Source organism: Panthera pardus, unplaced genomic scaffold (assembly GCF_024362965.1).
Source record: "Panthera pardus isolate Hobbes unplaced genomic scaffold, ASM2436296v1 HiC_scaffold_8, whole genome shotgun sequence".
NCBI classification, from domain to species: Eukaryota; Metazoa; Chordata; class Mammalia; order Carnivora; family Felidae; genus Panthera; species Panthera pardus.
This window is the reverse complement of record NW_026527013.1, coordinates 152962453-152982465: the sequence shown is the minus strand read 5'-3', so window position 1 is coordinate 152982465 and position 20013 is coordinate 152962453. Positions and strand designations below refer to the sequence as shown.

General features: G+C 42.9%; 1 protein-coding gene across 1 annotated transcript in view; it reads left to right on the top strand.

Annotated features, from left to right (window-relative positions):
* Positions 1-6049, top strand: part of KIAA1549 (KIAA1549 ortholog) — a 168563-nt gene extending 162514 nt beyond the window's left edge. The window contains exon 23 of the mRNA XM_053896747.1: positions 307-6049. Within this exon, the coding sequence (XP_053752722.1) occupies positions 307-561 (255 nt within the window). The 3' untranslated portion in view covers positions 562-6049. The remainder of the gene's footprint in view (positions 1-306) is intronic.
* The last annotated feature ends 13964 nt before the right edge of the window (positions 6050-20013 follow it).

Sequence of the window (20013 nt, the reverse complement as noted above, 5' to 3'; positions counted from 1 at the left end):
CCCAGTGGACCACTGACCTCCACACATAGAGGCCCAGAGACTTGGCCAACCTCATCATTCCTTCTGTCTGCTTTTAAGCAAGTATTTATTAGGCATCTGTGAAGTCCAAGGGTTTCTTTATTGTACTGCTCCCCCTCCAGCACTTCTTCCACAGTCTGTCCAGCCCACCTTGAGGCCTTGTTGGAGAGCCAGGGTGGGTGGGCAGTGGTCAGAAGTCGTCCTGGGAGTACACCTACCACCAGCGAATTTGACTTTCCCTGCTGTTCTTACATGGGAAATACAGTAACGTTTGCCATGTTCTTTCAGACGCACATGCTTGGCCATCAGGAGTATTCTTCCTCACCGCTGTTCCAGGTGCCAAGGACTTCAGGCAGGGAGCCCTCCGCTCCTCCTGGGAACCTCCCACACAGGGGGCTGCAGGGCGCGGGGCTGGCTTACGCCACCAGCTCCACAGAAGACCTCCAGCCCGGCCACTCCTCGGCTTCTCTCATCAAAGCGATCCGCGAGGAGCTCCTCCGGCTTTCCCAGAAACAGACCGCCGTGCAGAACTTCCACAGCTGATCGGCCTCGCCTTGCAGATTTGCCAAGTATCTGCTTCCCGTGGAAGCAAGACTAAATGGAAATCAACTGAGTGGGTGTTTGTAAGAGGATGTGCATCTCCTGGGCTAGGCGCCCATGTAAGGGAGCAAGTTGCAATTTTAGAAGATGCCATAAGTCACATGACAGCTCATGATGCTTTTAATCGGTTGGCAATTTTTTGACCACTTGGGTTTCAGTCGAAATTTACGTACTTTTGGCCAAAAGCCAGCAGCACTTCATGAAGACAAACCATAAGACTAAGCTAACAAAAATCACTAAATTAGTCTCCTTTTTAAAGGTAAAGGATGAAAATTGTGTAGATGGTTTAGGGATTATTGGAATCCAGCGTTTCTGTGGGAAGATGTGATTCAGACTGGTTTGTATGATGAACTTGCTGCTTTGTTTTTTGAGAAAAGAGATTTGAAGACATTTTATTAACAGCTTGATTTTCCTCTTTTTCTCCATAGGAACTTATTTTAATAGTCGTATTAACAACAAAAATACTAAGACTGTTGGGGAATTTACAAAGCTACTAGTGAGAAACCAAATGATAGATTGTAGAGCCTGATGATTCCAAAAGAAGCCATCATCTGCATTTTTCCTTCTACTTCTGGTGCTACAGCTCCGAGGGCCCCCTTCACCTTTATGTCTGTGAAATGCAAACTTTGGCTTTTTCAGTGGAAGAGTATGTTGAGGATTTCATTTTGTCCTAGGGAGGAGAAAACAAACAAACCAACCTCCCAGCGCAGGGAGGGGAAACGTTACTATTTATTTGGTTATTCAAAATACATATCGAAGTTTAGATTTACATTCTTAAGTGTATTTGCTGTTTAATTAATTGGGCGCATGTGACTGTCAGTAGCATCCCATCTCAGCGCATGCCATCAGTAAGGCCAGTGCTAGAGGAGGCGGCTTTCAGGAGGTCATAACTAACCCTTGCACTTAGCTGATGAGTTGCTCGCAAATCACATTTGAATGAGAAATCTCCCACGAGCAAAAATTGTCTATGAAAACTCCTAGGGCCAACAGATTGTTATGCACGAGTGCATTTCTAGTAATCACGTTCTCTGTGTTCAAGACCTGGAAATGAAATGGAGTTCGGTCCAGCCTCTCTGTAATAAATCAAGAAATGTAAAGAGGAGCCTTGAGGACCACAAGGGAAAGGAGGGAGTTGCTCCCAGTTTCTGATTTTATTGTGCACGACCGCTGAGTGACTGTTAAAACCATCTTACGTCCTTGGGGCCTGACAGAGGGTATCGCCTCTCTTGAGATTCACTCTTGAAGTAAACATTTCCCTACTTCCCAGATTCGAGGAAGGATCATAATAATAAGGGCCGTTCTGCTTTCTGGTACTTGAGTGAAGTTCAGAAGAAAAACAGATAACTGATTTCCACTCTGAATCCTTTTTTATTAGATCAACTATTACTTGTAACTAACCACAAATCAACAGGCAGAATTCAGGACTCTGAGGAATCAAAATCTGCATCAAGTCTTAAGAACCCTGCAACAGCTGAAATAGGTTTCCAAAATGTAATCACTGGGGGCCAGAATCATGTTTCAGCGCTTCCTCATTGAAGTCTGTCAGATGGTCTTACGATACAGGGCATCTCGCTTCTGGGAAGTTAAATGTAGCCATTTCATCCCTGCCCCTCTGGAAGAGAAGGGGCGCAGGAGAGGAAGTCTCTCGAGGATGTTAAAGGAACGGAGACCCCTTTTCAGGCAGCCCTCAAAGGCTCCAAGGAGTGTGGGAGAGAAGACCCCCCTCTGGGCTTGATTTCTTACCTCTCAGTCTTGGTCGCATACCAGACTCTCCCCAAAATGGAGGAGTACTTTGCATGTCATTCAGAAATACCAGGTTTCCTGATACCCAAGCAGAATTTTATTTGGGACACCTTACAGTGAGTTCAGACTGTGTGACAGCAAGTGGAATAAACACAGGCTCCCTTCTGTTCTGCTCAGTGTTGTGTTTGTACCCAGTGTACTAAGAATCGTTACCTCCTGTGTCCATCACAGAACCAGATGTCTGTTCTCCAGGGAGCTGCAGTAGGGGATCTTGATGCCTTTCAGATGAGCATGAAAGGATTCTACCTGTATTGTTGTGCTTAGAATTGATACACTTTTAAGCAAATGTCAAGACCAAAGATAACATGTGATAACCGGCAGGGTGTGGTGTGGTGTGAGCAGGCCTGTGGGATCACAACGTTCGTGAGTTGGTCGTAAACCATACTTGGTCTGCACTTGTGTTCTCTGAACACCTGCAGCAGTCTACCTGTCACAGAACTCAGGACAGACTAACTGTTGTGGGGAGCACCACACCCAAATGGATCTCCGGACGCTCAGTTAACGTGATCTACTTAAAAGAAAGGTCCTCATGTCGATCGTGGGTGGCCTTGGAGTTCTAAAATGAAAAGTTAAATTTTGTGTCTCTTTTTCCTTAGTTTGAAAGTTCTAGTGGTAATAATGCAAGCTATGAAGTTGAGTTACAGTTTTAGAGAGAGTTGGAGAAATGATCGTTTTCAGAGACTACTCTGTCACCAACTTGCTGTGTCAGGTCCTTTCCTGAGCCTCATTCTCCTCATCAGCTGAATGAGAACAGACCTCCCCTGCCCACCTCCCAGAATTTCTTGTTTTGAGATTCACATGTGCTCATATGTGCAAACAGCCTTTGAGGAGGGAGCACAAAGCTTGGTGAAATGTAAGATGTTATCTGTATGATTGCACTGGAATTGGACAGTCTGATACGCTGTCATCTACCAGTGAATGAATTCACGTGGAGGTAACCAGAGCAAAACTAAGGTCTCCGTGTGTCTCTTCTTCTCTCCCGATTTGCTTTAAATTTGCTTCCGTTGCCATTAATTTCAAAACAGTGTTTATCAAACATCTTTCTGCTCATGATTTTTTGCTGTTTGTAGCACCAAAAAAGTCACCATGAGCCCTGTGTTCTGAGATCTTAGAGTCTAAGGCAGATAGCACAGATGGGTATAAAAGACAGAAGAAGATACAGATACATAATGTGGTGTGAACGTCAGAAAGATTCATTGAAAATACACCGGTGCGTTGGGTACTCACTCAGGAGAAGGGAAGTTGCACTTTGGAAACCACGGGGTTCTGGGGAGAAGCCCACTTGAGAAGCTATTGTAATGAAGACGGGGGAGCTGGTGAGATGGCAAGGAAAGAGCTGGGAGTAGGCCTGAGGAAGGACGTAGAAAGTGGGCGAAGCTGTCATTGAACATGAACTTGATCTGCTGCAGTATGAGGACAGGATCCCTAACCGCACTCTGTAAGGAGTTTTAATAAAACAAGAGGAGGAAATGGGACTGTGAGAACGGGTTTGCAGTAGTACAGCAAGAAAATGGCCAGGTCCGAGAAGAAGGTCTGCTCAGCAAGAGATCCAGTCTGGAGGAGGGAAGAGAAAGGTACCAAGAACTGCTGGAGGAACCAATTCTAAAGTATGAAAATATTGCAAGAATTCCACCAAGGTTTATGGCGTAGAGCCGATCTCAGTGGTCAGCCCTAAAACCACATTAAATCCTTTGTGGAGCAGAGTAGGTTATAAATAAATCCATTCCACTTCTTTGTAGCTACCTACACAATTTTTCGCCAGATTTTATTTAATTTCAGAATATGGTTTGATTTTGGTGGCATATGACTTTTGAGCAGCAGACTAAGCGGGTTTTGCCAACCGGACTTTTCAGGGCATGAGGCCTGTGATGCAAAGCACAGGTGAGAGGGGCACCTGAAGGCTTTGGGCCAAAACAGGTAATGCTGTGCTTCTTGAGCCTCCCATTTAACTGTGTACAGGGTCAGTGTTGACTGTATTCGCACTTCTTGGTGCTCCAGTGGCCAAACCGGTCACTCGGACACCGATTTGCTTTTGCAGTAATTCACACGTTAATCATTACATGAACTTCCCGTCCCCTTTCCTACTGGATTCTCAGACATGAATGAATTTGCTGGTTGAAAGGAAAGCTGGTTGAGGTTCTGGGCAGGGGAGAAGGGGGCTTCCAGTCTTAAGTACCACACTGACCTCTGCTCGAGGTGAGTTGCAGCCATTCCATTTCTACCTCCAAAGCCAGTCTCCAGAGCCTGCTTATCCACATTTGTCCCAGCGGGAGGGTGAGGGGGTCTGCTTCTGTACCTGCACACTGACCATTTGATCACAAAATGCATTTTTATGGGATGGTAACTTGAACTTCATTCTGACATTTAATCCAACACATTAATGGATATTCTTGTAACAGGTGAGAGGGGTTTCTAAGAGCAACTGCTGTAACATACTCATAAAATGTAATAGGCTCACATTTACTACCTAATGAATAAGGGGTGTGTATATTTCAGGTTTCTTTTGATATTTTTGGAGGCAACTTTCAGTGCTTAGGACTCCTCTCTCTAATATTAAAAAGACTTGAAAACTGAAACCTCACGGTACGATCCTAATTCCATGCTTGTGTGTGTTAACAGTACATTTGAGAATTTATCTTAAGAACACGCAGCAGCATTGAAATTTAGGAAAAGCATTTTAAATGCCTTTGGAAACATGAAACAAAGTTAGGAACCCGCAAGCAAGTGAGAGAAGGAATGAATGTCTTAAACTGAGGTGGTCTAGTCCAAATTAGTTTCCCACAGGGTAGTTATGCAGGCTCCTTGCTTTGCCTTTCTTCCTCTGGGTTGCTCTGCCCTGGGGCCACTTCACATTTAAAGAAAGAGTGAATAGTAGAAGGGACAGAGATTTGAGTCGCTTGGTCCCTGATTCCACCAGAACTTTCTGGACAACTTGGAGCGTCGTGAAGGGTCTCATGCCCCTGATTCAAGTATTCATGACTTGACAACCTAAGTGTGCAAGTTAGGAAGAGCACAGGGCCAAGTTCAAGCCAGACACCCTGTGCTGTTCCTCTTGTTCATGGGGGGAAAGAAGGAGGCTTTCACCGATTAACGCACTTGCTCTAAGCACCAGAGGGCTCATTTCAGGAAGGGGTATACACTCTGCTTAGCCCTCCTCCAGAGCATCTTCGAAGGAGCATGGAGATTGGGCTCATTACCCTTGCAGGAAAGGAGGCTCAGCAGAGCCATTCTGGGATACCTGCTTGTCTCCTCCTACTTTGTCAAGGTCCACGTTCCTCTGACTCTTCCTGCACTCTCCTTCCTGGATTGTGAGTGATAATGTACGAAAATACGCAGAGTCAATTGAGGCCACTTGTGGCATCAATACTGCAACTTGAACTTGACAATCATGGTTTGCTGGTCTCAAACGGGCACTTAAATTTCAGTGTGGGTATATGATTTAGTAATCGAACCTTCCCTTCTATTTGTCAGTTATGTTTCTACCCTTCAATTAGCTGCACTGTTTTCTAATGTGCTGTAGAGTTTTTGAAATAATTTATGCAAGTGTTTGGTTTCCATGTTTACAATTTATACTGCTTTCCTAGCATTTTAAATGGAAATGTCAATAAATGCTATGAATTGGTGTCAAGTGATATTTTTCTGTTTCTTTCCTTTGTAACGTGATCATTTTTCTCATTTGTGAAATGTGATGGTTGAAGGAGATGATCTTTTTCTCTAATTTTTGTGGCCCTGGCGAGAACACCTACGACTTTGATTTTCTGAGGAATTAAGTGGAAAGGAGTCTCGTCAGCCTGTGGAATTCGCAGAATTGTTTTCACTCCCCTGGGTTGGTGCCACCCCCTTCTGCTCACTGTGTTTTGCACTAATCAAATTGATGCTTGCAGATTCATTTAGGAATTAAAAGATTAGGACTCTACAATCTAGAAAGGTAAATGAGAAGATCAAAGTCTGCACAATCTTGAAAGGTAATAGGGTCAACCTGGAGTTGTTTATGAAACCCAAGACAACGCCTGGAAACGGAGGAAAGCCAAGGGAACAAAATGCCGTAGAACATAACAAGGAGATGAAATGTGGAAGCCTGGATGGGATCCTGGAGCAGCGAGAACAAAACAAATGACATTAGAGGAAAAAAAAAAAAAACAAAAACCAGTGGAACCCAAATAAAGTCCCTAGGCTAGTCAGCGGTATTGTGCAAAGGTTAATTTTGTTGGTTTTGCTAACTTTACTAGGATTACTAAGACTTCTCTTAATGTCAGTAAAGGACATGCAACACTATTTTTACAGCTTCTCTCGAAATCTAAAATCATTTAAAAATTTTAAAACAATTTTGGTGCAGATCAAGCCCCTAGACCCGTGCAGAGGCTCGCGTGAGCCTTCCATGGGCACCCACAGCCCAGCACCTGCCGTGCTCCTCTGGGTGGCCAGCTCTTGCTGAAGTCGGAACCGTGGTTAGCAGCTGCAAGTCGTGGGTGAAAATAAACCTTCATGAAGGAAAAGTCGCAGGAGCAACCACAAGGAGAGTTTGGACCTAAAAAATCAGAAAAAAATAGACCACTATGAAAGAGACCTTCAAGTATGTTTTAAATGATTAAGAGGTTTAATGTTAAAGAGAAAACAAAAGCCTAGTAAGCAACAGAATAGGATATTATGAAAGTTGAAGCACATTCAACAAAACCAAATATTAATCCTTGAAGGAAAAATAAAGGAAATTTAAAGCATACACATGCACACACAAGGGCCAGATACTCTGGTGTTTTTGACATAGCTGAAGAAGCAGTCGTTGTGGTAGTTTTGATTAATAGATCCTTATGTTTTAGTAAACACAGCTTTAGATTAAAAACAAAAAATAAAATACAGGGTAGACCAACTGGCACACCTCGTTCCCCTAAGGCATTTTAGATGTTCTGCATGCAAATCGCTTCAAAACTATAGAAGAACAAGGAGTTGCCAGAAGTAGCTAAGGCTTACAAGAAAGGTCGGGCTGGTCCCATGCCCAGACCTCGAACACCGAGTTGACATGAATATGAATTTAAACTGTAATTGGCATTTCTTTTCCCTCTGTCTCCTCTTCCATATTATACCTGCCAAGCGTAGCTTAAGGTAAAAAGAAAACGAGAAACTGTAGCATTCCCAAGAGAGAGCCTTTGGTCCAGTGTCTGAGATAGTCAAACTAACGAAATGTTTTTATTGTTGTTGGACCACCTGCTATTTGTTTAGTAACTTTTTTCCTCTAAAGATCTCCTGAACGTTCCTTGCTACACCCTCATGAGGAATAAATGAGGCTGGTGTGGGCTTGATTTTTCCTGTGTTGAGGACTTGAAAAATTACAGCCCCACGTCCAGGTAACCCACATTTGTGTAGTTGAATGATTTTTTTGCTGTACTCTTGCCAAAGGATAGCATACAGAAGCGTAAAATAGAACATGTCTAGAAAACTTACTGTGAACTTGCTTTAGAGTGGCTGTGTCATGGATGGTTTATACCAGTGTCTTGAAAATTCAGTAGTGTAAATACTTAGGTGTTGATTCTGCGAAATGATGATATGCCTTAAATCAGTGCTTTTCTTTCAGCATCTTAAAGTTCTGAGATTGTTCTTTAAAAAAATTTTTTTTAACATTTATTTACTTTTGAGAGAGAGAGAGAGAGAGAGAGAGAGAAGAGAGCACAAGCCAGGGAGTGACATGGAGAGAGGGAGACACAGAATCCAAAGCAGGCTCCAGGCTCTAAGCTGTCAGCGCAGAACCCGATGCGGGGCTTGAACTCACAAACTGTGAGATCATGACCTGAGCTGAAGTTGGATGCTTAATCAACTGAGCTGCCAAGGCACCCCAAAATTCTGAGATCGTTCTAAAGGAGACAGTACAAAGAGTTAAAAGAGAAAGAGAATGGCTTAAAAGCTGAAATGGGGTTGCTGATTTCAGTACAAATGAATGTTGGTCTTTTTTTTTCCCAATAGTAGTTGTGCACTGTGGTTGCTTTTTTTAAAAAAAAAATTTTTTTTTAACATTTATTTATTTTTCAGACAGAGAGAGACAGAGCATGAATGGGGGAGGGTCAGAGAGAGGGAGGCACAGAATCTGAAACAGGCTCCAGGCTCTGAGCTGTCAGCACAGAGCCCGACGTGGGGCTCGAACTCACGGACCGTGAGATCATGACCTGAGCCGAAGCTGGCCGCTCAACCGACTGAGCCACCCAGGCGCCCCTGTGGTTGCTTTTAAAGAGCAGCAAGAATGGTCTACTTTGAGCAGAATCTAGAAGAAGCTATTCCGCCTTAGATCGTCCTAAAGTGTAAGAGACAGGAGTCCTCACTGCCTGGGTTTGAAGTCCAAGAGCCCGTATGTTTTTAGATTGCTTTACATTTCTCCAATACTGTTATTTCTGGATTTCTTGTGAGACCAGTTTTATACACAGATTAGGAATACAGTTGTTTTTTTTTTAAAGAGGACATAACCAAATTTTAAATCAGAACATCCTATTACTGTATGTAGCCCTTTAGCCCTAACCTTTTTTGTTCTACCTTTTCTGGTCAAGATGCAGATTAGCAAAAAAAGAAGGAAACAAAAACAACTCCACCATCAGAAATACTGCAGTCAAGATTTTAGTAAATTTTGGTCTTTAAAAAAAGCCAATTTCATCTCGTTTGGTGACTGGGACTGATTTGCTTTCTAGTTGCTATTACAATAAGCTGTTGATTTGGATTCCAAAGCATGGGGTGAGGGGAGGGCGGGAGGGGGGTGGAGAGGGCGAAAGGATTAGAATTGGTGCTGGGGGTGATCTGGAAAGCAGCACAGGGAGATGTGTCTGAGGGTCTTCAAGCAGTAGTTTTCTAACTGCTGGAGGAAAATGGCACCATGACCTCGAGAGGCCCAACTAGTGCCTAATTCTGCACACCAGTGGGGGGCACTGCTCGACGGGTCCCCTGACACAATACGTGGAATTTTGTAGGGGCTTTGTGCCTGGTGTTTGTAGCTCTCTTGGAGGACTTCGTGGGTAGCAGAAAGCATTATTCTGGTCCAGAAAGCGATATTCTGTTTCTGGCCCTTGGCCTTAATGCTAGTAATTTACAGACTTCAGCCCACAAACGGCTTTTGGGGGACCCTTGTGAAAAGTGTGTGCTTTGATGTCTTTTCCTTGACAGTGGGCTTCTCTTTAACTGGTGAATTTAGGCATACACATCAACTCTGCACAATGCATTTCCTGCTCTGGTTGGCCCTTCATCTATCTCTACCCTCTGCCACTTACATACCCATTGACCACACGGAGAATGAAGCAGGAATAGTGCCTCAGCTCTATCTGCAGGGTCCGTGACCTGAGGTTTCTGACACACTTCTCTGTGCCTCAACCCTTTTCCAGATAACTAAAGCTTCATCTTCTGAGGTTACTGGCCCCTGGACCTCAGAAATTAGAGTTTGTATGGTCTTCACATCAATGGGTTCAGAGTGACTTACTAAATTTTATATGCTTCAAAATTTAGAAGGATGATATTGTGATGGGTGGCAGTCAGAAACACAGGCCAAAAAATAAACAAAAATATCATTTATTCCTACTAAGTTTAAAGCCCTACTTCTAGGATTAAAATGTGTGTGTGTGTGTGTGTGTGTGTGTGTGTGTGTGTGTGTGTATCCCATATATATATGGAATATGGCCTAACAGGACTTAATAGGAAAAGAGTTGAGGATGTTAATGGGCATGTTAGGAGTGCTGGGGATACTTGAAAGACCAACCCAGCCTCAGACACTTCAAATAAAAATATATTGACCCAATGAGAGGATATAAGAATTTCCACCTCCCCAGCTGGTTACTTGAAGAATATAGGTGCCAAATTTGGAAAGGGATGTTTATGAATTGGATGGAGAGACTGGGAGAAGAGGAGCCAGAATGGCAAGATTAGAATCCATGTCATTTGAGGAAGTGTTGAAGAACTTAGGTGTTTTGCATGAGCAGGGAAGGCTTTGTAGGAAGAAAAGCTGTCTTCAAATATCCGAAGAGTTGTCTTGAGAAGGGAGATTGATTTGCTTTACGGTATCTTGGAAGACAGAAGTAGTACCTTGTAGTAAGTCTTGGCCCAGTCAAAAGAATTGAACAATTAATAGGTCAATACAGAAAAACCATTCTCTAGAAGTCCTTCCCATTGGCCTCTGGTGAGGACCTGTTTGCCATGGCACTGAGCTTATCCATCATGTGGCCTCCAGCAGAAGGGTGGCATGTCTGGGCCCTGAGACCTTCCAGCTCACCCAGTCCTTTTCTAAGACTTTCATGAATTGATAAGGTAGAAGGTGAGGATATGGACCCCTGGAGGAGAGATGGTGCTATGGAGGAGGGACTGACCAAAACCAGCTCAGGCTTTCCCCAGAGTTAGTACAATGGGGAAATACTCCATCCCCCACACCACTGGGGGGGCGGGGGGGGGCAGAATATTGTTTTGTATGTCTGGGAAAAATAACTATGAATAAGGTTTAATGGCTTATAAATACCCTTCTGCAGTTAGAACTTGGCATATCACTTGTGTATAAAAGCAATCTCAGCTCCAGTGTTAAGAATGTCATGGAACAGCAAATACGTTCACTGCACTGGACTAGTGTGTATGGAAATACGACCGGCACATGAATGCATCATGAGGACCTTGACAGGAGCAGTCTGTGTGGAGTCCTGGAGAAAGAAGCTAGGTTGGAGGGGGAATGAAGGAAGACTAGGAGATGGGAATGGAGAGACAAGTGAATTTAGACAGTTCTTTTCAGATATTTTGCTGAGAAGGGATGCAGAGAAATGGGGTGGTTACTGAAAGGTAGGGATGTAGGGTAAATGACATACAAGTTGCCAAATAAAATACAGGGAAACCAATTAAGTTGAATTTCAGATAAACACGGGATACTTTTTTTAGTTTAGGTATGTCCTAAATATTGCATGGACACACATACGAAAATATTGTTGCTTATCTGACATTCAAATTTAGATGTGTATTTTTATTTGCTAACTGGAAACCTTAAAATGACAGGTACCAGATGTGTTGCATGCTTATGGGGATGATCCACGGAATTGGGGGAAGTTGTTACTGTTAATGCAGAAGACAGAGAAGAAAAGTGAGAGATGCTGGGATTCAGAGCATAGTGGGGAGATTAGCCTTCGGAAGAGCAGGGATATTATTCCATTGTGCAAAGGAGAGAAAACAGAGCAGAAATCAGATTCAGGCCAGTGAATTTTTGATTCTGAAAAAAAAAAAATTCCAAGTGAATATGCTACCATTTCCTTCAATTTGTAAGCTCAGGGATTGTTTTTAGTAGGTAGCAAAAACATTATTTGATTTCTCATTAAGTTGTCTAACCTTGTGCTTGTTTAAAGATGAACTCCGGTTCATTTTACGTGGCTGGTAAGATATATTCAGGTTGTTAGTGTCTGTTATTTGGGGTAACATAATGAATGAGTGACATAGTAGTATTTATTATTTTAAATTTGTGAAGGTGTGTTTTATGGTCCAGAATGTAGTCTATTTTTGGTGAATATGACATGTAGGCTTGAGAAGAATGTATCATCTGCTGTTGTTAGATGGAGTAGCCTATATATGTCAATTAAATCCAGTTGATTGATGGTGGTGTTCAGTTCAACTGTGTCCTTACCGATTTTCTGCCTGCTGGGTCTGTCAGTTACCGATAGAGGGGTGTTGAAGACTCCAACTGTAATAGTGGATTCATCTGTTTCTTCTTGTGGTTCTATCAGTATTTGCCTCACACATTGTGTTGCTCTATTGCTAAGAGTTTACACATTATGGGTTGTTAATGTCTTCTTGGAAAATTTGCCCCTTTATCATTCTGTAATACTCCTCTTTATCTCTGATCAGTTTTCTTGCTCTGAAGTCTGCTCTTAGTGTAGCTACTGTAGCTTTGTTTTGACTAGTGTTAGTATGGTATATTTTTCTCCATCTCTTTAATTTTATCTATGTCTTTATATTTACAGTGCGTTTCTTGTAGACAATATATAGCTGGGTCTTATTTTTTTAATCCATTCTCATAGTCTCTGTCTTTTATTTGGTGTATTTAGACCATTCACATTTAAAGTGATTATTACTCTATTTTTTACTATTTTCATCTACTGACCTTGTTCCTTGTTTTTGTTTCCTTGTCTTCCCTTCTTTTTCTGCCTCCTCTGTTTTTTTGAGCATTTTATATCATGCCATTTCTCTCTTAGCATATCAATTTTTACTATTTTAAGCAGTTGTCCTAGAATTAGCGATATACACTTATGACTAATACAAGTCCATCTGCAGATGACACTGTACTGCTTTACAAGTAGTGTAAGGACCTTACAACAGAGTTCCGAGTTCCTTACATGTTGGACTAAAACTTGGAAGACATGGTGTATCTAATTCACAAACACATACACACACTTGCCATTAAGAGACACACATTTCCTCATCATGTTGCTCAAGATTAGTATGCATTTACTCAAACAGTCTTCAACATTTAGATGAAATTTCTTCCAGGCTCTTTCCTATGCCTTTTCTTTTACCTAGTACAGGGACATAATGTATATATATAATGTTTTATCCTGTTTTCCTTCTTTATTTTTTAAGAAAAAGTTTTAATGTTTATTTATTTTTGAGAGAGAGAGAGCATGAGCAGGGGACGGCCAGAGAGAAAGGGAGACACAGAGCCCAAAGCAGTGCTCCAGGCTCTGTGCTGATAGCTCAGAGCCTGATGCAGGGCTCCAACCCATGAACCATGAGATCATGACCTGAGCTGAAGTCAGATGCTTAACCGACTGAGCCACCCAGGTGCCCCCTGTTTTCCTTCTTTAGCATTATCATAAACGTTATCTTGTGTCATTAAAGATTCATTTTTGTCCATGATTTTCTGTCTAGATAGACATATTTTCCCCAAATTCTTGTATAATTTATTATTTTTTTATCTTACAGCTTCCATGTATCCGAGTTCATTTCTTTACTAAAAACATTTTTTTTTTCCTCTTTGGCAACTCAGTTACACTTGGTTCTTTTAAAATTTTTGTGGTTGTCACTCGTGGTTCCTTTAAAATTTCTTTTTCTTTAAAAATATTTTTTTTTAATGTTTATTTTTGAGAGAGAGAGAGAGAGAGAGAGAGAGACAGAACATGGGTGGGGGATGGGCAGAGAGAAAGGGAGACACAGAATCTGGAGCAGGCTCCAGGCTCTGAGCTGTCACCGCAGAGCCTGACATGGGCTCAAACCTACAAACTGTGAGATCATGATCTGAGCCAAAGTCAGATGCTCAACCAACTGAGCCACCCAGGTGCCCCTCCTTTAACATTTCAATAAAGGAATTGCTGATTTGTTCATCAATATTGTCTAAATATGATGTACATAATTCTGGATGTGGATGTTGGAGATCAGGGTATCAGCTTGGTAAGGTGAGTGCCCTCCCTCTGCCGAGTTACAGAATCCTCATTGTATCCTCACATGGTGGAAGGGGCTAGATATTTTTTTCTGCATAATGTTTTTTTTCTATGGATCTACCACAATTTGTCCATTTCTCTAGTGTTGATGTTTGGTTGTTTCTGATGTTTTGCTATTGTACATAATGATGGGCTAAATACCTTTTGTGTATAAGTTGTCTGATTTTCAGATTACTTCCTTGGAATAAATTCCTAGAAGTAAAATTACAGAGGTGAATGATCGGAGTAGATTTAAAGGGACTCCTTTGTATTTTCGATTATTTTTCAGAACTCCTGGGTCAGTTTAGATCTCCAGTGTCCACCTTGAGAATACATGCCATTGTCCTCAGAAACCAACATTGAGAAAACAAAACTATATTTATATTTATTTTTTTATAGAGACTTTTAAAAATTATTTGTTTATTTATTTTGAGGGAGAGAGAAAGACAGTGTGAGTGGGGGAAAATCAAAGAGAGAGAATCCCAAGCAGGCTCTGTCTTATCAGCAAGGAGCTGGATACGGGGCTTGATCCCATGAACCACAAGATCATGACCTGAGCTGAAATCAAGAGTCAAATGCTTACCTGACTGAGCCACCCAGGTATCCCTTTATTTATATTTTTAATATTTTATAATTTGACCAACAAGAAAGTTTCCACATAGTTCTCATGGTTATCATTTTACATCTATCTAATATCCCACAGTGTTATCTTACCTTTACACTGTTCTTTGTTAGCAGTCTTTTTCCAATATGTTACATTATCTAACATAGTAAATTATTAGAAGCAACTATTTTCCAGACTGTTTTCTAGTCTTGTTTTCTTTGAATTATTTTCTGTCAGGCAAATTATCAGCAATAAGTCATAAGTTCTGAACATTTTTATTATGTATGGATTTTAAAGGGCTCTCTCACAGCGTGATGAACATCATTTCCTGGAGGTCACTGAGCAAGGACACATCCTTCTTGAAGTGTGGTAAAGTGTGGGAAAGTGTGTGTGTGTGTGTGTGTGTGTGAGAGAGAGAGAGAGAGAGAGAGAGAGAGAGAGAGAGAGGGGAGAGGGAAGGGGGGAGGGAAGAGGAGAGAGAAGGGAAAGATGGGAGGGGAGGGGAGGAGAGAGATGGAAACCATTGGCCTCTAAGGTCTCATCTAACTCTGATTTTGTGACTTAGTATATCGTCTCAGTATCCAAGGCAGTCTTGCTGATGAGAGTTTGAAGAACTCCATTGTGACTTTGGCCAACTCACATTATCTCCTTGGGTTTCATTGAAACCCATAGATGCACATAAAGATAATTTATGTAAATCACATTAAATGCTAAGTTAAATATCTCTGGGTAAAAAAAAAAAAAAAAAATGTTGTCACCCTTAGACCATCATGGAAATCTGATTTGCCTTACATGCAAATTCCTTCCACCCCACAGATTTTGTCCACCTGGCTCCTTGCTACTCCCTACCTGCCCCCCACCCCCCAGCTTAGGGTTCTTCAAAGGGAATTACCCTTGGGAAACTGGAGGTGAGAGGTTTGTTTGCTCCTGTTGAGCTGGCTGCCTTCCACATGGCTTTATCCAGGATGGCTTGGAAAGCTGACATCTCTGAATGCAAATTGGAGATGATGGGAGACAGTGGGAGGTTCATTGTATCCTGGAGAATTGAACTCTTGCAATAGTATGTGTCAAGCCTGTGAAAATTAGTTTAAAGTACTAAAAATAACTTTTAAAAATTCCACTGTAGTATTTTATAGAATAACACTGCACCTTGGGGCACCTGGCTGGCTCAGTCAGTAGAGCAGGAGACTCCATCTTGAGGTTGAGTTTGTTCAAGCCCCACGTTGGGTGTAGAGATGACTTAAAAATAAAATCTTTAGAGGTGCCTGAGTGACTCAGTCAGTTAAGTGTCTGACTTCAGCTCAGGTCATGATCTCACGGTTTGCGAGTCTGAGCCCCGCATCAGGCTCTCTGCTGTCAGCACAGAACCTGCTTTGGATCCTCTGTTCCCCTCTCTCTCTCTGCCCCTCCCCCAGTTGTTCATTCTCTCTCTCTCTCTCTCAAAAATAAATAGACATTAATAAAAATAATAAAATCTTTAAGACAAAACAAAACAGTGCACCAAAATATCCTCCACATAAGCCTCATAGGTCATGGTGTCTGAAGTTTTCTCAGCATCTTAACAGAAAAACCGGGGTGGTGTTTAACCTCATAATCTGCTCATTGTTCCGCAGACTTGGAGAAGTGACCCGCCTTGTGTACATCTTCATTCATTTCTGAGAAAAACACATGGTGGTCTCACTCAGTACCAAAAAAGCCAACTGCCGATTGCTCTCCTGAACAAAACAGTTTCTTCACATTCTCCCAAACTTGGCATGATCCTGGTACATCTGAGGGCAAGAAGACCGTGCTGGAGCCCAGAATCTGATAACAGGGCCGTACATTTTATTTTTAACCAGCCAGAATGCATACTTGCCTAGAATTTTATTTACAGCCAACTTTTAAAAATCTCACATTGAAAGCAAAATGCTAAATCAGATACAAATCAATAACAATTCTGTCTTCAGATTCAAAACAAAATTGAATTCAGTAAATCGAATTCAATATCTAACAGTGGGAACGCTGTGCATGTTATTTTGGGAGAAGGCGTGGACATGATTGATGTCTATCATGAACAGGCAGATAGAAATAGTAAAAAGTCGATTTCAATTTCTGAGGCAATTGAATGAAATACCTACGTGTGGATTTAAAAAGCATGTATCCCATACTACTTAAATTAAGAATGTGTTTCTTCTGTGACCCAGCATTACTGCATCTGGCAATATTTCCCAAGGAAACACATTCACAGGCCCATAAAGAGAGCATGTGTGGATTTTCATGGTGGTGCAGTGTGGAAGGGGAGCTTGAGCCCATCAGGAGTGCATATCTGAGGGAAGGGAGAAGTGGACCGTGGTGCAATTCTGTGTGGCAGGTAGAGGCTTGGGACATATGGACATAGTGTAGATAGATCTTAAAAACATTACTACTGAGTGAGCAAAGAGGCAGGATGAGATCTAGGTAAGGTAGGTTCAAAATACCCGAACTTATAATCGTTCACTTATTGTAAGAGCATAGATAGGAATTCATGTGGTTGCCTTATGGGAATGGGAGCAGGAAACTGAGAGAGGATTGGGGATGAAAGCGAATAAAGGATAAAAATGCATGGGACCTTCCAGAGGCCAATGACGACAGAATGGCAACAATATCCTGCACAGACACCCAGAAAAGTGGAGGAAAGTACAAGGTGTGAGTGAATAAAACTTCACGTGGAGGAAGGCTGGGTCTCACACTGGGAATATGGCATACACTTTCCCAAAATAAGTAAAAAAAAAAAAAAAAAAAAAAAAAAAAAAAATGAGTTCTGTTCTCTTAAGGATAAATGCATATTCATAATTTTAATTTATTCAGCCATCCCAAGAATGGATTTAGTGAGCTAATTGGGCATTAAAGTTTGATGCTAGTGCATGTGATGCAGAAGGTGTCCATCCATTAGTTGGTCTTCTCTAAGTTGGTTTTTCAAAAAATACACTCTTCCCATTCATCCTTTTCTCTCCCACAAACTACTGATCTGTTCCCTGTTGACGTAGTTTTGCCTTTTCCAGAATGTCATATGGTTGGAATCAAATGGCAAGGAGCCCTCTCAGATTGGCTTCTTTCACTTACTAATATGCATTTAAGGTTCTCCCGTGTCTTGTCACAGCTCGGTAGCTTATAAATCAGTTTTCAAAAGAATATTTGATCTGAGTATCTTCAGAGTATAATTAAGTATTCTCTGTGCTTAATATATTGCTTATAACAATATGAAATTTGTATCAGACAAGCCTGTAATTGAAGCCAAGTGTTACACCTTACCTGTCATTTTTTCCCCCCTCTTAGGTTTTGGTGGCCCCTAGGACACCTCTCTGCAAATTAAAAAAGGTGCCCATTCCTCAAGAAAAACTGTGTAAGTGCAATGAACAACATGAGCTACCCTAGAAGGGCTTTCCAGATGCCAGTGGGCAGCAGCCTTGCTGCCTTCAATTGCCCTCCTGCTCATGGTACCCCGGACTCCCGGGTGCCCTGTGTTGGCTTCTCAAGCGCTCCATGTTCCTTCCATGCTGCCATGTAGAGTCAGGCAAGGGACTCTGGCTCACCAGTGTCAAGGGACAGGTAGGTGAGGGAAGCAAGCTCTGAGCCCCCAGAGAAGGGCTGGGACAAGGCGTGGGCATGCACGTGAGCTCTGCAAGTATGTTCACGGCCGTGTGTACAGTGAAGGCTGATTAGAGGAATTTACCAGAAGGAGACTTCCTGCTGCCCCAGAGCTTGTACAAGAAGCCTGAAATGGTACATTCTCCACCCACTGCTGCCACCAGCTCTCACATAGGGTAAGTCTGGATGGAATGGTGACTTTGTGGGGTGCACGGGATGTGTGTGACCCTGGGGCTGGCATCCATCACCTCAAGTAGCATCTCCCAAGGAGAGTCTCCACCCTCTTGACCTGTTCTTGGGCAAGTAGTGTGTGGTGTGGGGGAGGAGAGCCATGATGGGGCCCAGGGAGGGGCAGGAAGGCCATCTGGACGTCCTGTGGCAGAGGGTGAATCACTGCACACTCCCATGGCTTGAAGCTCCCTGGGTACTGCATCTTGCCTATTTACCTACTTGCTTACAGTTCTGCGGTCTGTACTTTGCAAGCCTTTGAGCACAAGGCTGCCCTTGGTTTCCAGTTGAAACTACCCTTTTCAAAAACTCCTGCTCTGCATTAGTTTGCTGGGGTTGCTATAACAAAGGACCACAAACTGGGTGGCCCAGACCAACAGAGATGTGTTGCCTTACTGCTCAGAGCCTGAAAGTCTGAGATCAACATGTCAACAGTGCTGGCTCTTTCTCTCCGAGGGGGAGAATATGTTCTAGGCCTCTCCCCTAGTGTCTGGTAGTTTGCTGGGGATCTTTGGGATTCCTTGGCTTGTGGACGCGTCACCCTGATCTCTGCCTTCAGCACGTGTTGTTCTCCCTGTGTGCAGATCTGTGTCCAAGTCTTCCTTTTACATAAAAAACCCGCTGGATTAGGGGCCCGCCCTATTCTCATGTGACCTCTTAAACCATTATACCGGCAACGACCGTATTTCCGAATAAGTTCAACTTCTGCGGTCCTGGGGGCTTCAACGTAAGAAACTGCAGAGGATACAGTTCAGCCCATAATACTCCCTCCTTCCCAGTAGTTTCCTTCATTTGACCCAGTAACAGGAATCTGTCAGGTGAAAACGTCTCCTTGAGGGTACGAAGAATGGGACAAAGTTTTCAACAAAGAGTCACTATGGAAATAAATGAGGACCACTTGAGGAGCCAAAGCTATTCATTCCGAGCTTGCTCTAGCGACGGGGCCGGCCACTGTCACTTCCATTTGGCAGACAGGCAGGCAGGGGAGGGGGAAAGCTTTATCGTGAAGAGCGGGGAGGCCCTGCATCTTCCATGCGCCCTGATTGTAGGCTGTTGGCATGGATCAGCCGTAGGTGGGCTAAGGAGTGGGGTATCCTGTGTGCCTGGTTAAAGGGGCACATTTTGCTTTCCCTGGATGGTCCTACGTTGGAAACGGGGGCGAAAATTAAATCACCCAAGCTATCTGTTACTAACCAAATCCTGGCTGTTTGGGCCAGTTGCTGTGGAGGGGTTTGGCTTCCTGACCTGGGTGCTGCAGGTAGTAGTTGGACTTCCTAGACCAAATTGACTTCCTGGACAGGTAATGGGTTGGCTGCCCAGACTCGTTGCTGCAGATTGTGAGCCAAAGTTCCGTTCTTATGTATGATCTGGCCCCTGGTCCATTTGTCTCTCATCGCAGAATTAACTTGTTGGGCAGACCTGCCAGTTACTCGCTTCCACAAATGACTTAAGCATGTCTTATTATAAACTTATGGAGACAATAATTTAAATGTTTCCCCATCTTGAGGACTTTCCCAAGTTTTCCCAAGAGCCTCCTCCCCTGTAATGGCTTTACTCCGGTTGTTAGCACAGGCCACATTCTTGGGTCTCCTGTGACTGGCTAAATCATCAGATGTTTACTAAAGCGTGTGCTGCACACATAGGCCTTGGGTGGATGGACCCCTGCCTTCAGAGGGACCAGTGAGAAAGACAAGCAGGTAGATAGTATAGTCCAACCTGCTCCGTTGTCAAAGGTAAAAAAAAGTCAGACGC